General features: G+C 48.8%; 2 protein-coding genes across 8 annotated transcripts in view; one reads left to right on the top strand and one right to left on the bottom strand.

Annotated features, from left to right (window-relative positions):
- The window catches only part of Arhgef2 (Rho/Rac guanine nucleotide exchange factor 2), a 52,636-nt gene extending 48,824 nt beyond the window's left edge, over positions 1–3,812 (top strand). For all 7 annotated transcript variants that reach the window (XM_052180114.1, XM_052180113.1, XM_052180112.1 and 4 more), the window contains 2 exons: positions 2,275–2,458; positions 2,869–3,812. In XM_052180114.1, coding sequence (XP_052036074.1) covers positions 2,275–2,458; positions 2,869–2,942 — 258 coding nt within the window. In that variant the 3' untranslated portion in view covers positions 2,943–3,812. The remainder of the gene's footprint in view (positions 1–2,274; positions 2,459–2,868) is intronic.
- Positions 3,813–7,784: 3,972 nt separating this feature from the next.
- Rxfp4 (relaxin family peptide/INSL5 receptor 4) lies at positions 7,785–10,191 on the bottom strand (the record flags this gene model as incomplete). Its single annotated transcript, XM_052180952.1, is given in 5 exon segments — positions 7,785–9,103; positions 9,105–9,465; positions 9,468–9,504; positions 9,506–9,993; positions 9,996–10,191. Coding segments are annotated over 5 exon segments (1,176 nt in total), but the record flags the coding sequence as incomplete, so codon positions are not given.
- Positions 10,192–15,520: the final 5,329 nt, after the last annotated feature.

The raw sequence follows: 15,520 nt of genomic DNA, 5'->3' as shown, positions 1-15,520 counted from the left end.
GTGACGTGACACTCACAATCATAGGAGCCTGCAAAACCCGAAGGACACTTAGTTGTCGGGGATTGGAACCCAAGTGACAGCAGGCAGCAGATTTATGTCAGTTGGTAAAATGCTTGCCATGCAAACATGAGAAACTTGAGTTTGAAACACACACACACACACACACACACACACACACACACACCCCGGCCAGAAGCCCTGGAATGTGGTACACGCTCACAATCCCAGTGCGGGGGAGGCAGGTGCAGGTTCAGCCTCGCAGCTCATTGGCCGGCCCGCCTAGCCTCTGGTGAGCTCCAGTAGGAGACCCTGTGTCATAAAACAAGGTGGATGACTTTTTGTTTTGTTTTGGCAGGGAGAGGAGTTCTAGACAGGGTTTCTCTGTGTCGTCTTAACGGCCCTGGAACTCCCGCTAGACTCAGACTCACAGAGTCTGCTACCCAGGCAAACTCTGCCTCCACCCTCTAAGTGCTGGGATTAAAGGGGGTGCACTACTACCACCATGCTAAAGACATGAAGACTAGGTGGCTCAGAGGTTGAGAGGTCCTGCTCTTCCAGGGGACCTGGGTTCAATTCCTAGCAACCACATGGGGGCTCACAACTGTGTGTGATGCCTGTTCTAGGGTTTCCAACACTCATACATTCATGGAGGCGAAACAACAGTACACATCGAATTTAAAAGAAAGAAGTAAAAGAAACAGCCAGGCTGTCTCTAGCCTTGACCATCTTTCAGGGTGGAGAGATGGTTCCTAAGAGCACTGACTGCTCAGTGAGTTCCAGAGGACTCAGGTTCAAGTCCCAGCACCCACATACAGTCCCAAGAGATCTGGCACCTTCTCTCACACATACAGGCAGGGAAAACACCAGTGCCCATAAAGTAAAAGTGAATAAATCTTTTAAAAAAAATAGGAAATTAAAAGGAATGACACCTGAGGTTGATGATGAAACCAAACAGGAGTCTCATTGTTGCTAAGGAGCCGCTCTGTTGCTAAGGGGCCGCTTTATTATACGTTGTTACTAAGTCTCCATACCTTACAAGACTAAGTTTGCTTCCTAAACCTGTTATATCCTGCACACCATGTTTTTCAACCTATGCTGAACTTGTAACCCAATGATGCTATCCTACCCCTTTGTGCCTTGCTAAACTCCTGAACACTGGTGACGACTCCCCTTCCATGAGATGTATTCTTGCACTATCTGCCAGGCAGCCTTGAGCTCTGAACCCCCAAGTCTTTTTTTTGTTTTGTTTTGTTTTGTTTTTGTTTTTCTTTTTTTGGATTTGGTTATTTTTAGACAGGGTTTCTCTGTATAGTCCTGGCTGTCCTGGAACTCACTCTGAAGACCAAGCTAGCCTTGAACTCAGAAATCCGCCTGCCTCTGCCTCCCAGAGTGCTGGAATTACAGGCGTGCATCTCCACTGCCCGGCTTGAACCCCCAACTCTTTGGTCCAGATGCTCACACCAATCTAAACAGTTTTCTTTTTTTCTTTTCTTTCTTTCTTTTTTTCTTTCTTTCTTTCCTTTTTTAAGATTTATTTATTTGAGTACACCGTCACTGTCTTCAGACACACCAGAAGAGGGCATCAGATCTCATTATAGATGGTTATGACCACCATGTGGTTGCTGGGAATTGCACTCAGGACCTCTCAATGCTCTTATCCTCTGAGTCATCTCTCCAGTCCTAAACAGTTGTTTTCTATCAACCCAAACCCTTTCCCATAAAAAGGACCTCAAAAGGCAGTGAGGGGCTGCTCTCTGAAACCCCGACTTAGTGGGAAGCAGTCATCTGGACAGATCCTTGTGCATGTCTATATACGGCTTGCTTTCTTTAATCAGACAGTTGTGGAAATGGTTTTTTTTCTCAAGTCGAACATGACCTCTGGCTTCTTTATACGTGAATGCATGCACACATAGACAAAAAGTATTAGTTGAACTGAAAAGAAACTTAAAGCTAAGTTTAGTGGCAGAGGCTGTGCAAATCTCCAGCACTTCCAACAAATAAACATTTCTGCTATTCTATGTGGCGCATTATGGGTATGTGGAGTTCTTGAGTATGAAGGCCAACTGGAGGACCAACTGAGACCAGCAGATGTAGTGTTCAAGGGTATCCAGTGTTGATCTCAGTGGGTGGTGGATCTACTGAGAGGGAGTCCTTGGTGAACCCCAAGAGACAAGGTGTGTTAGGACCTGGGGCGGGGGATTGGGGGCTCACTGCTCTCCCCGTCCTGCACCTACACACTGTTCATCCCTTGGACTTATGGCTTTCCTTCCATAGCCCAGTCGAGGCCATGACCGCCTGGATTTGCCTGTGACTGTTCGTTCCCTCCACCGACCCTTTGATGACCGAGAGGTGCAAGAACTTGGTAGCCCCGAGGATCGACTGCAGGACAGCAGTGACCCTGACACTGGCAGTGAGGAGGAAGTCAGTAGCCGTCTGTCTCCACCCCACAGTCCACGAGGTGAGACCCTAGAGTGGTTATGGGGCCGAGGTCCAAGCCCTTAGGACTGTGACTTCTGAATGTACTCTTAAGTGGATCCTGAGGTTTGCTGATTCAGGGAGAGACTGGGAGGCTTCCGGCTCTGTGAGAAGACCAGCTGGAGGTAGAACTCATGAGAAGCAGTGTTTTCCCATTGGTTGGTGACTCCCAACCTTTACAAATAGTAATCTGTTTTAACGGGTTAAAGACTTCCTCACCTTTATAGTAAGGAAACTAGATTTAAAGGTTACTGCCTGTGGGTCATCCAGCTGAGGCGGCCCCATCCCCCACCCACCCCCATCCCCTTCCTAGAGGCCTTTGTGTGAGTCTGTGCTACTCCTTAGGGAAAACCTACCTGCTCACTCACCACCTCTCTGTCTGTCACCTTCCAGACTTCACCCGAATGCAGGACATTCCTGAAGAGACAGAGAGCCGAGATGGGGAGCCTTCAGCTTCAGAGAGCTAAGGGGACACTTCCCGCCTGCCTGGTGCCCCACGGAAGAACATTAGTAAAGGGGGCAAACCTTGAAAGAACTGCTGATTGTCCTTGCCAGTTCCTGAGATCCCTAGATGCCTAGGGGCCATGGGGACTTGGGGACATAGAGGCCACCGCACTCCTGGTGTCCTCCGACAGCCACACCGCAGATGCCAATTTTTCATGCCTTCTCCCCCTACTTAGGAAAAATTATTTATTTATTGTTTATTGGTTATGGGGGGGGGATGATTTAAAGGGCCAGGGACATGGGAACCAAGCCATAGGTATCGGAGGGCCTCTCCTTTAATACCACTGGGATATGTTTGGCCTTAGCCATACAGCCTAACACCCCACCCCAGTGACACCCATATGTGGCCACAGAACCTACTGCCCCTTTAAGGAGGGCTGTGGGTAGGACCATGTCCCTCCCCCACTCCCCCAGCCTTTTTCTGCTGTTCTTTCTCTTCATCCTCCATGGAAATCTGGCTCCTTGGAGTTGGTGGAGCAGAGGCTGGGATGGCCATAATGTATTGGGGTGGGGAAAGAAGACTCTACAGGGACCAGAATGTTTTGTTTTTTGTTTTTGTTTTTGTTTTTGTTTTGTACCAAAGCCAACCGCACCTGTTTTATATTTTTAAAAGAAGATTGTAGGCACTTCTAGCTCCATGTTTTTGAACTTGAGGAATTAGGGAGACAGTGACTTATTTCATCGATTGTCAGGGGGCTTCTATTCGGAACTCTCCCTTAGCCATTTGAAAGGAGCTCTAAGGTGGGCTGGGAAACCTCTACGAACCCTCACCTCATCTCCTGTGGCAACTACACATAAGCAAGAATTGGGGGAGGGGGATTTTTTTTTTTCAATGCAACCCTAATGTCCACCAGCGATAGCCATTTGTCTGCCAATTTAATTGTTAAAAGAACAAAACAAAGCAAACAGAAACAACAAAGGAAAGAAAGAAAGAAAAAGCGCAAGCAGGGAAAAAAATAAAGACCTGAATGCACGAGGCACTGTCTCAGTGCCGGTCCTGAGGACTGCGGTGCATGCAGCCAGGCAGTGACCACGGTTTCTGAAAAGGGGCTGTCACTACCTCACTGAAGAGGGCATGAATGGATGCAGCTGCTCGAACTCTTATTAAAAATCTCAAAATTGCAAGGCTGGAAATGAAGCGCCGCTCAGCCTCTGGCAGCTGTTAATGGTGCAGATATTAGAAAACCCGTTTGCATCTTATTTATATGCTGTGCTTGGCTGGCACATCTGGCTCTTGCCACCCATCTCTTCCCCTCTCTGCCCCCCATTTTCATTCCCACCCTGACAGAGCCCAGGGCTTAGCTCTCTGAGTAGCAGCCTATACGCTCTGTCCCTTGGAAAGGCTGCAGTTGGTTTCACTTCTCATTCCACTTCTTGTTTCTTGGGCCCTCCTCTTAGGCAGCTGGGCAGGGGCAGGGCATGCGCACTCCCACAGCCTGTAAGGCAGGGTGAGGAGGAGGGTCTCAGGACCCCACTGAGAAGGGGAATTGAAACTGCATGGGCAGCAGGCTTTGAGGGTTTGCTTCCTTCCCCTTCAGCAGCCTCTGGCCTTAGGAGGCACTTTCTCTCTAATCATGGGATTCTTGGGCCTTAGGAATTGTTTTATATGTTTATTTATTTACTTTAGTATTATCTTTGAGACAAGGTCTTTCGGTGAAGCCCAGGCTGGCCTTGGTTTTGAGGCAATCCTCTCTCGCCTTGGCCTCCCAAATGCTGCAATTATAGGCGCAAGCCAGTCTGCCTAGCCCACATTGCTTTTCTTTTACACAATGGGTGCAAAAAAATTGCCAGGCCAAGAAGCCAGCCCCACCTCCTCTTCCTAACAAACAGCAACACTTCAGTTTCAAGCCTACTGATGCTGTGGGAGGCAGCACTAAGCATCTGGGCCGAAGCCTGCAGAGTCGGGTGCAAGAGACTGTTACGGAGTCAGGAGAAAAGCAGTACAGTTTCCCAGCCTCCCCCAGAGGGGCCAGGAGAAAAACCTAGAACCTGAGATGGATTTCCTCAGTATGAGTTGGGAGAGGCTGGCTTCCTCCTGTTGCCTTATTACCATAGCCCCAGCCCAGCATCAGCCCAGAGCCTTTCCCAGCCTCCTGTCACAGTCTGTCCCTTGTTTGTCCCTTCCCTAATCCCACTTTTTAGACCTAAAGTCTTAATTTTCTCCCACACCATCCCCACTGCCATTTCAGATTTCTGTGACTGTGTGCTCTGAGAGCCAGGGTCCAGCTAGCTTTTTGCTTAAACCACACTGCTCCCTGAGAGGGGGCTCTAAGCCTGGGCACTTGGCACTGCATTGCCACACCCTTTTCTCCATGCTGCCCCCTCAAAAATAGGGCTACATGCAGTTACTTGAGTTGGTTTTGTTAATATTTACCCCGGGGGCACGGTGCAGCAGATGCCCCCAGAAAAGGCAATATCCGGACCCAGCCTGGCCTGCAGAGGCCCTGGAGGGGGCAGGAGGAAGAATGCTTTGGTAGAGGAGGATTACCCACCTTCCTGGATGGCTAGGAATGGACCTGGCCTTTTGGAGCCAGTTTAAACATTACCATAAAGAGGAAATTAAACATCAAGAGGCTAATTAAATCTTGTTCCTGTCCTTTAATATGTGCTGAGTTGGGTGGTTCTTAAGTGCTTCTCTGTAACCGAGACGCCCGGAGGCATGGCGGCTTCTACCGCTGCTGCTCCCCTGGGGCCTGGAGTGGCTAGTCACAACCTGCTTTACAAAGCATCCCCCAAGCCTGGTTCTGAAGGGAGGGATGCAGTAGGAGCTCCACTCATCTGCTGCCTCTTTCCCAAAGCAGCCCCTAAGCAAGATCGTTTCTGATAGACAACTTAGGTCACTATGGTTTTAAATGACTACGGAAACCAAAGGGGGTACCTTCTGCTCAGGAGACAATTGCAAGGGGCTGGGGGCCTTTAGTGTCTATCTCTTAGCAGAGTTTGATGTTGGTTTCAACCTCGAGTGCTCTTCACCTATTTTTCTTTTTTAAAAAGATTTTATGTATGTGAGTATATGTCACTGTCTTCAGACACACCAGAAGAGGGCATCAGATCCCATTATAGATGGTTGTGAACCACCATGTGGTTGCTGGGAATTGGACCTCTAGAAGAGCAGTCAGTGCTCTTAACCACTGACCCATCTCTCCAGGCCTTTCACCTGGTTTTTGAGACCAAGTGGGGAGCATGCCAGTTTGCCTAGACTGCCAGAGGGTCTCGGGGCTCCTACCTTCCGCCCCAGCACCACTTGGACCCAGTAATTTTTTTGTTTGTTTTGGTTTTTTGGATTTGGTTTTTTTGAGACAGGGTTTCTCTGTGTAGCCCTGGCTGTCCTGGAACTCACTCTGTAGACCAGGCTGGCCTCGAACTCAGAAATCCGCCTGCCTCTGCCTCCCAGAGTGCTGGGATTACAGACGTGTGCCACCACCGCCCGGCGGACCCAGCAGTTTTATACTGGGAGCCAGAGCTTGAACTCAAGTATGCAGTGCGTGTGCTCCAAGTTCTTTACCCCCAGCTATCGCTCTGTAGTTGTTCTTGCTGGTGTCTGTAGTCTTCTATAGCATTAGAGTGGTGTCAAGCACTTCTGAGCACACGGGTGTAGGGTAAAGAACAACTTTGTGTGCTTGCGTCTCTCAGTCCACCTTTGTGTGGATTTGGCAATCCAACCCAGGTTGCCAGGCTTGTGGCCCATGTATTTTTCCCTGCTCTGCCAGCTTGCTGGTTCTTATTTTATTAGGTATGTGTGTCTGTGGCGTGCATGTATGGGTATGCGTGATCAGATCATGAGACTGTTCCATAAATGGGGACATGTGGAATAGCATTGAGACCTCAGTGGCTCACCTGTACCTGTCTGCCAGTTGCCCTTGTTTTCTCCTTTCCATTTCCCATGGAAGGTGCCCACACTAGGAACCCTGCCTCCAACACTGCTAGATCCTTTTATTTTTGGAGACTCTAGACCAAACTGGTCCTGGATCCTTTATTCTTCTTTATTAAGAAGATCTTGAATTTAAGGGATTCCAAGACAAGCAGAGTTTGACAGACACTCCACTAACTAAGATGCGTTCCCAGCCTCTAGAAATCAGGTAGAACGCTATGCATGGCAGCACCCACATACAACCCCAGGACTCGAGAGAGTCAGGAGTTCAAGGCCAGCTGTGGCTATACATTGGGTTGGAGGTCAATCTGAACTAACTGCACACAGATGACTCAGTCCAGTAGCTGCCATGCATGTGTGGGGACCTGAGAACCTGGCACCCACAGAAAAGCCAGGTACAGCTGCACCTGAGGCTTCACCTGGGGCTTCACCTGGGGCACTTGACCCACTGGTAAGCTTCAACTTCAGTGAGAACCTTGCTCAAAAATAAGATGGGGTTGGAGAGCTAGCTCGGGAGTCAAGAGTGTTTGCAGACCTTCTGCAGGACGTAAATCTGGTTCCCAGCACCCACACCCCGGGCAGTTATTAACCACCACCCGTAACAAGCCCAGAGGGGCAGGTGTCTGTGCACTCACTCACCCCATACACAGACACAATTATTTCAATTGAAAACATTTTTAGCCAGGCAGTAGTAGTGCACACCTTTAATCCTAGCACTTGGAAGGCAGAAGCAGGTGGATCTCTGAGTTAGAAGCCAACCTGGTCTACAGAGTGAGTTCCAGAGCAGCCAGTACTACATAGAGAAATCTTATCTCAGAAAAAAACAAAAAACCAACAATAACAATCGTGGAGGGTTTAGAAAACTGCTTCACCAGGTAAAGAACCTTGCCAGCAAGTCTGATAGCCTAAACTCACTCCCAGAATCTTAGACCGTGCAAGGGTAGAACAGACTCGAAGCTGCCCTGATTGCCACATGCGTTTCGATTGTGTCTCCTCGTCCAAAAACATTTAAATGAAGTGTAATTTTTCTAATAAAGCAATGTGTGATGGCACATGCCTGGAATTCCAGCCCATGGGAAGCAGACACAGGTGAGTTCAAGGGACAGCCTTGTCTATACAGTGAATTCCAGGATAGCTAGGGTTAGGTAATAAGGCCCTGTCTCAAACATACACAAGGAAATTAAGAAACCTTATGTCTGACATTCACACATGCAAGTGTGAACACATGTACATGCACACACACACACACACACACAGGAAAGAAGGGAGAGTGGGCAAAAATGATCTGAAAAGCCCAACTTGAATTCCCGTTTGGGATCAAGATTAAAGAGTTCCAAGCTACCCTCCCTCGGCTTTATAGTTTGAGACCAGCCTGGGTATCATGAAACCCTGTCTCCAATTTTAAAAGGAGAGAACTGACTTGTAGAAGAAATTTGCCTGAAGGAAAGGTTCCAGCAAACATGCTCTGACACGTGGCAGATATACTCAGTCAGGCCTCTGGTTTCTGACCCTCAGCCTCCAAACCTTTTCTGTACCTCTTGACTCCCTCCACCCATGGCTTTCCCTTGTGATGCTTTCCCAGGCCTTGGTTCAAAGAGACCGGTCCTTTCACTATTCTCAAAGGCTATACACTTAGTGTCTGACGGGTAACCAAGATTCCAGAGAGCTCCATCCTTGCATCCTGTGGCAGCAAAACTATGGACAGATGTTGGGGAGGAGGCTGCGGTGTCTCTGTGGGGACCCCAGAGACGACAAACTGATGTTGGGGAGGAGGCTGCGGTGTCTCTCTGGGGATCCCAGAGATGACAAACTGATGTTGGGGAGGAGGCTGCGGTGTCTCTGTGGGGACCCCAGAGACGACAAGCTGATGTTGGAGAGGAGGCTGTGGTGACCAGAGAATACATTTTTGTTTTGGGCACGGAAGAGGGATAATGGGTGCCCTGTTCTAAAGTGACTAGGACAGGGAGAACCTGTTAGTCTAAGCCCAGTGATGGAAGTTATCCTGTGAAGTACTTGTAGAGAAAGGTCAAGACAGTCTGAATAAGCTGGTTCTTTCTCAGTTCCTCTTTGCCATCTCCAGAGATAAGCTTTGCCACATCCACCTCCTGTTTGGACTCCAGCTTCTCGGTTCTGTCACACCCAGAGTAGGAGACCAAAGATCAGACTTTTCCTGGGGACATGGCCAGGCGGCCGAGAGAGCAGCTCCTCCCTAGAATCTCTGGGCTCTGCCCCTGATAGGTCTCAGAAAGGAGAATGTTCAGTTGTGTTTTTGTGTGTTGTAGAAGAGCCACTCTCCTGGGTGCTGGCTGCCTGTCTCCCACCTACCTCCTTGAGGGCCGTTTGTTCCATGCAGGCCTTGCTCTGGGGCCACAGTCTTGACCAGAAAGCTCTGAAGGAGCTGACAAGAACTTGCTGGGGCTTCCGCCGAAGGAGACAGTAGGTCACTGGGGTGAGGCAGCTGTTGCTGTGTGCCAAGCGGGTGGTCACTGGAAGGGCGTAAATATGGATGGTGTAGAAAGTACTGTCCCACGGCACCAGGTCAAACCTTACCAGAATTTCCCAGACAGTGACTACATGGTTGGGAAACCAGCAGAGGGCGAAGGAAGCCACTAGGATCGGACAGAGCGGGCTACCACTCGCCTGTTCTGCCACTGTCATCTGCCTGCCTTGTTGCTGCCGCTGTAGAAAGGCCAACAGCAACAAGTAGTTGGTTGTAAGGATGCCCAAGGGCACGATGAAGGCCAGAACTACCCTCTGAAGCTGGTAAGCCCCCAGCCAGTATCTGCTTGGGAAATGCAGAAGGCAGAGGCACACGCCCAACTCAACCTCAGCCCCAAAGATTGCTGTGGGCACAGTCACCAGGGCAGCTGCCACCCACACTACCAGGGTGACCACACGGGCCCAAAAGACTGAAAGGTGACTACCTGGTCCCACAGCCATGGCCACCACCCAGTATCGCATAATACTCAGTGCTGCGATTAGGAAGGTGCTAGCGTAGATGCTGAGGACGGTGGTCGTCAGAACCATCTTGCAGAGTGCACGTCTGAAAGACCAGTGGAAGTCCATTGCTGACTTGGTTGCCCAGAAAGGGAGACTGAGGGCCAGCCTCAAATCTGCCAGAGCCAGGCTGAAGACAAAGGTGAGCCAGGCACACGCTGACCACAGTTACCTAGTACCCACAGTACAGCCAAATTTCCCAGCAAGCCAATGGTACCTACAAGTCCGTAGGCCAGTACAACCACGATCCTCAGAACAAGGAACCGAAGAGGCATGGCAGCACCATCAGTACTCAGCACACTGTCTCCAGAGCCATTGGCCCAGAAGAGGGTGCCTTCTGACCTTCATACATGCACAGTAGTATGCACGCCCTACACTACTTCTTCAAAATAAGATTAAATGATTTAAAGACCAGGCTTGAGGGTTTGCTGGCTCACTCCAGCCTGGTGTGTCTACCAAATGCCAGGACAGCCAAGGTTATGTCCTAGGACCCTGTCTCAAACAAACCAAACAGGTTTGAAACTAATAAAGTACCTACTTATCAAACCTGACAATGTGCGCTGGAGGGGGGGTGGGGTATGTGTGTGTGTCTGTGTGTGTATCTACATGATGGAAGGAGAGAACAGATTCCTGAAAGTTGTCCTGATGTTTGCCTGCCTTCAGTGGCACACTGAACATCCATGCTCATACAGGCAAATACTATTTAAACAGTTTTAAACAGGGGCTAGAGAGTCCTCAGTCATTAGGAGTATTTGTTGCTCTCGTGGATGACCTGCGTGTGGTACAGCACTCATCTGGCATCTTGCCATCTATAACTCCAGTTCTAGAGATTATGACCCCCTGTTTTGGTCTCCATTGTCTCGCAGGTGCTACATGTCCATACATGCAGACATACATCTAAAAATTCCTTACAGAAGTTAAATCAGATGAAAATCCTCCATTGTTTGCGGAGCTAGTGTGAGTTTATACCTTGTTCTTTGCGTGATGACTGTCACCTCAAGGGGAAGTTTGGAGCATTGGTCATGGAAGGAAGCAGGACAATGAACAGCTGTTATCATGCCAAGGGAACACTGCCAACTAAAACACAGGTCAGAATTCAGCACAGTACCATGTGACCTTGACACTAAGGAGGGGAGAGAAAGGAAAAGGAGGAAGTTGAAGTTTCCCCTGTGCCCTTCTGGGCACATTGGGCTTGTGAGGCTGTCGGTGGAGGGACACGCCACGCCTTCAGGCCTGTTCTACATCGCTGAGCAGTCCTGCCCACCTGTGCCACCCCCACTGCCACTTCCTTTTTCTGGTAGACTCAGAGTTCAGTCATAAGCACAGTCCTCCATGTTCCAAGCTTCATCGCAGAGTTCTGGAACCTGAGAACAGCCTTTACCACACCTCATCCTGTCTCCCCATGAGCTCAGTCTCAACTGGAAAACTGCCTCATTAGATCATCTCCTTTCTCTCCTCACATCTCTCTCTACGGCAGGAGCTTTGGGAGAGCATGGAATGGGGCGGTAAGAGTGAGATTTTTTTCCCAAGGATTCTGAGAGCAATTCAGCACTTTTCTGCTGGTTAAGGAAGTATCTGAAACTCAGTTCTCTTGGGACGCTGGGGCTGGGGTCAGAGAGGCGGTTCAGAGCAGCTCTGGCCCATATGAGAACTCCAGCAGTGAGAGAGATGCTTTTTGGGAAACAGGATGTTGGGGTTTTGAGCAAGAGAGAGGTGGAATGAGGTTGGTAGAAAGTGCTCAGCCGCAAGCCAGGTGAGCCCGAGGGCTGCCTGTAAGTGTCATAGCCCTGAAGGGAAAGGTATCCTGGCAGTCAGGAGCCAAGGAATAACAGCACAGTCACTCAGCACAACAAACCCCACACAATAATAGATTTATTGGGAAAGACACAAGAGAATGCCACCTCAGTTAAGGAGAGAAGCCACAGAGAACTGAGCAGAAGACACGGGTTATACAGCTTTTCTTGTGGGGCAGAGCTTTCCAGGGTGGGGGTTGGTGAGATTTCACAGCCTGAGCTTGTGCCCCAGGGGCTTACACTACTTCCTGACATCATAGTCTGAGTCGGCCTCATGTCAGTTATTCATTTCTTGGGGCCAAGTTTTTTGGTCGGAATCATATTGCCAGCCTAGGCACTCAGGTGACCTGGCTGCTGGAGTGGCTCAGCAGTGCTCCCTTGCTTGACGGGATCCTCCAATCCCATCACTTGCACACAGAATAAAACCCAAACCAGGAAGCGTAGGTTGGAGAGGGAGTTTACTGAGGAGATAACAAGCCAGTGTGAGGGTCTCAGTTCAGAGCCCTGGAGCCCATGCAGAGCTGTGCTCAGTAGAAAGCATCTGTAATCCCAGGTGCTCCCAGGAAAATGGAGGTAGTGTTAGTCACTGCTGTAGCAGGACTTTGGCTACTCTTTGGGTTTTTCTTTCTCCCACCCTTCTCCACCCCTTTTCTTCCACCCTTTCACTCCCCTAGCACTAGAGAGAAGAGAAAAAAGGACAGAGAGGAAAGGAAAGAGATCCCTGAGTAAAGTCAGGAGTCGGGAAGGGGCAGTGATACTGTTAGACTACATCCTGCTGTTTAAGTGCATTGAGTTCCCTGAGGCAAGTTTGATCTTTGACATCGGGATATCTAATTTCTTTTTCTTGTTTCTTCTTTGCACACAACTACTTAACAAATCGAGACGAACAACAACTCACAACAAACAACAACCCACTCTCCCTCTTGGGGCCCTAGCATTTGTATACTCTCTGAAAAGTCCCAAGAATTCCAAATGTTACACACTCACAAGATCTGCAGCTGGGAAAATCATGCCCCTGCTAGACTACACTTTTCTGTTGCTCTGAGAAAATTCCATGGCCAAGGCAACTTGATTAAGGAAGTTTCTTTCAGTGTATGGTTCCTGAAGGCTAGAGGCCATCACGGAGGACAGCAGTGGGCAGTAGGCAGGGTGACAGGAGCTTGACACAGAGAGCAGGAAGTGAGGCAAGACCATAAACACCCTAAGCCCATCACCCTGCCACAGTCTTCTAGCAAGGCTCCACCTCCCAAAGGTTTGCAACCTCCCCAAACAGCACAGTTAGTGGCACTAACTGAAGTCCCAGTATTTAAATACCTGAGCCTCTGGGGACGTACTTATTTAAACCACCACATAGTTGGACCTGGAAAACTCATGGATCAGCTATGGGTGAACAAGAAGACCATCTTAAGGTGGCTAGTGAAGACTATCACCTGACATTCTCCACTGAACCCTACACAAGTGCATAAGCACACACACACACACACACACACATCATATATCCAAAAAGATATAAACAATGTATTGGATTTATTTTCTCTTCAGTGGAAGAATGAAGGGGCTGGGGTTGGAGAGATTGTTTAACATTTAAGAGTGCTTGCTGCATCTTCCATAGAACCTGAGTTCAGCCAGATGGCGGTGATGCACACCTGTAATCCCAGCGCTTGGGAGGCAGAGGCAGGCAGATTTCTGAGTTCAAGGTCAGCCTGGTCTACAGAGTGAGTTCCAGGACAGCCAGGGCTACGAAATCTAAAGTTTCACATCTGTCTTCCTGCCCAGCCATTGGCTGCGAGTAACTTTATTCACCAGTTAGAGCCAACTGGGGGCAGGGACCTTCAGCTTTTGAACTCAAAGATTCTCATGTGATTTTGGGAGCTGAATTAACACAAATAACATTAGAAATGATCCCCAACATCTGATCCTTTTTGTCCAATTAAAAAAGGCTCTTTTTTATCAGACATAAATTGAGCACAGCCATAACAATTATGTAAATTATAAGCTATGATATACAATTAACATCCAGTCCCTCCTATTTGTCTACTTAGGTAAATGTCTTAGTCAGGGTTTCTATTCCTGCACAAACATCATGACCAAGAAGCAAGTTGGGGAGGAAAGGGTTTATTGAGCTTACACTTCCACGTTGCAGTTCATCACTAAAGGAAGTCAGGACTGGAGCTCAAGCAGGTCAGGAAGCAGGAGCTGATGCAGAGGCCATGGAGGGATGTTTCTTACTGACTTGCTTCCCCTGGCTTGCTCAGCCTGCTCTCTTATAGAACCCAAGAATACCAGCCCAAAGGTGGAACCACCCACAAGGGGCCCTCACCACTTGATCACTAATTGAGAAAATGCCCCACAGCTGGATCTCATGGAGGCACTTCCCCAACTGAAGCTCCTTTCTCTGTGGTAACTCCAGCCTGTGTCAAGTTGACACACAAAACCAGGCAGTACAGTAAAGTACTCTACCACCCATCCTGAATTAAAGAGTTTACAGTTGTATACTCTGGGGCGGTGGACTGAGAGGAAGCCTGGTAAAGTCGAGCTAGGGCTTGAAGTCCTGAGACCCAGAAGGGACATAGGAGCTTCGCCTGCTCCTGATTCCAGGTCTCTTTCATGGAGCCACCGCCTCCTAGAGAATTGTGGCCATCAGTCATGTAGAAGAGGCATCTCAGGCCAAGCCGATAGAATTCACTGGCTGTCTGACCCAGTCCACCCCAGAACTGTATAAGATCCTACCCAGAAGGAATGGAGGTGTGTGAGATTTACTCTATCAGCTGAGAGCATCTCTGCTTGGGAAGAGAAAGTTCCCCTAAAGCCTTCACCACCGGAAGTTTCCCTGCACTCCATGCTGGCTCACAAGCCAGCCCTCCATTGGCTCAGCTCAGCCCAACAAGTGCAGCGTCTTGGAGTAACAGAGGCTCCCAGGGCAGCAGCACCAGAGCAGCAGCACCAGAGCAGCAGCTGCAGTAGTGGCAGAAGTACTTTGCTTGAACCCACCCACTGGGCAGGGCCAGCGGTCTCCAAGGATAGCCTCCAGGACACAGATCCACAACTTGCGACAACATGGGGTACAAACGGGCTGCAACTGCATGAACAGACACTGAGGGACAGTGAGCCTCTTCCTATCCCCAAATCTGGAGACAAGCAATTGTAAAAAAGACAATTGTCTTCCACCAGCTCAAACAAGGAGCAAAATTTCATCCTTAACTGATCTGTGCACCCTGCACAGTCCATACAAATATCTTAATGGTACTAAAATTTGGTTGTGAGATTCATATATTACAGAATGTACAGCTTTGACTAGATTTATCCTCAGAGATGCTGAACTGACACACTGTTCCAGCCCCATGCTTCCTATGCTGTCTGGAGAGTTGCTTCCAGAACAGCTCCCGGAAGTGCTACTGATTCCAGAGGATCTTGGGCCAGATAGTAAACTCATGGTTATATTAGAGTCTGATTTAATTATAATATGGTGTTTTCAATATTATTCAATTAGAAATAGCTAGGAAGTAGTCAAGGTTTGACAGTTCAGATATACCATAGATAGATAGTTTTCAAAAATATCAGAATTCCACAGAATCTGACATTTAATTATTTCATTCAAATTAGAAATTTTGACTGGGGGGGGGGCTGGAGAGATGGCTCAGTGGTTAAGAGCACTGACTGCTCTTCTGAAGGTCCCGAATTCAAATCCCAGCAACCACATGGTGGTTCACAACCATCTATAACGAGATCTGACTCCCTCTTCCCAAGTGTCTGAAGATAGCTATTTTACTTACATAAAATAAATAAATGAATCTTTAAAAAAAAAAAAAGCTGGGCGATGGTGGCACACGCCTGTAATCCCAGCACTTAGGAGGCAGAGGCAGGTGGATTTCTGAGTTCG

Source organism: Apodemus sylvaticus, chromosome 4, assembly GCF_947179515.1.
Source record: "Apodemus sylvaticus chromosome 4, mApoSyl1.1, whole genome shotgun sequence".
Lineage (NCBI taxonomy): Eukaryota > Metazoa > Chordata > Mammalia > Rodentia > Muridae > Apodemus > Apodemus sylvaticus.
This window is presented reverse-complemented; position numbering and strand designations above follow the sequence as displayed.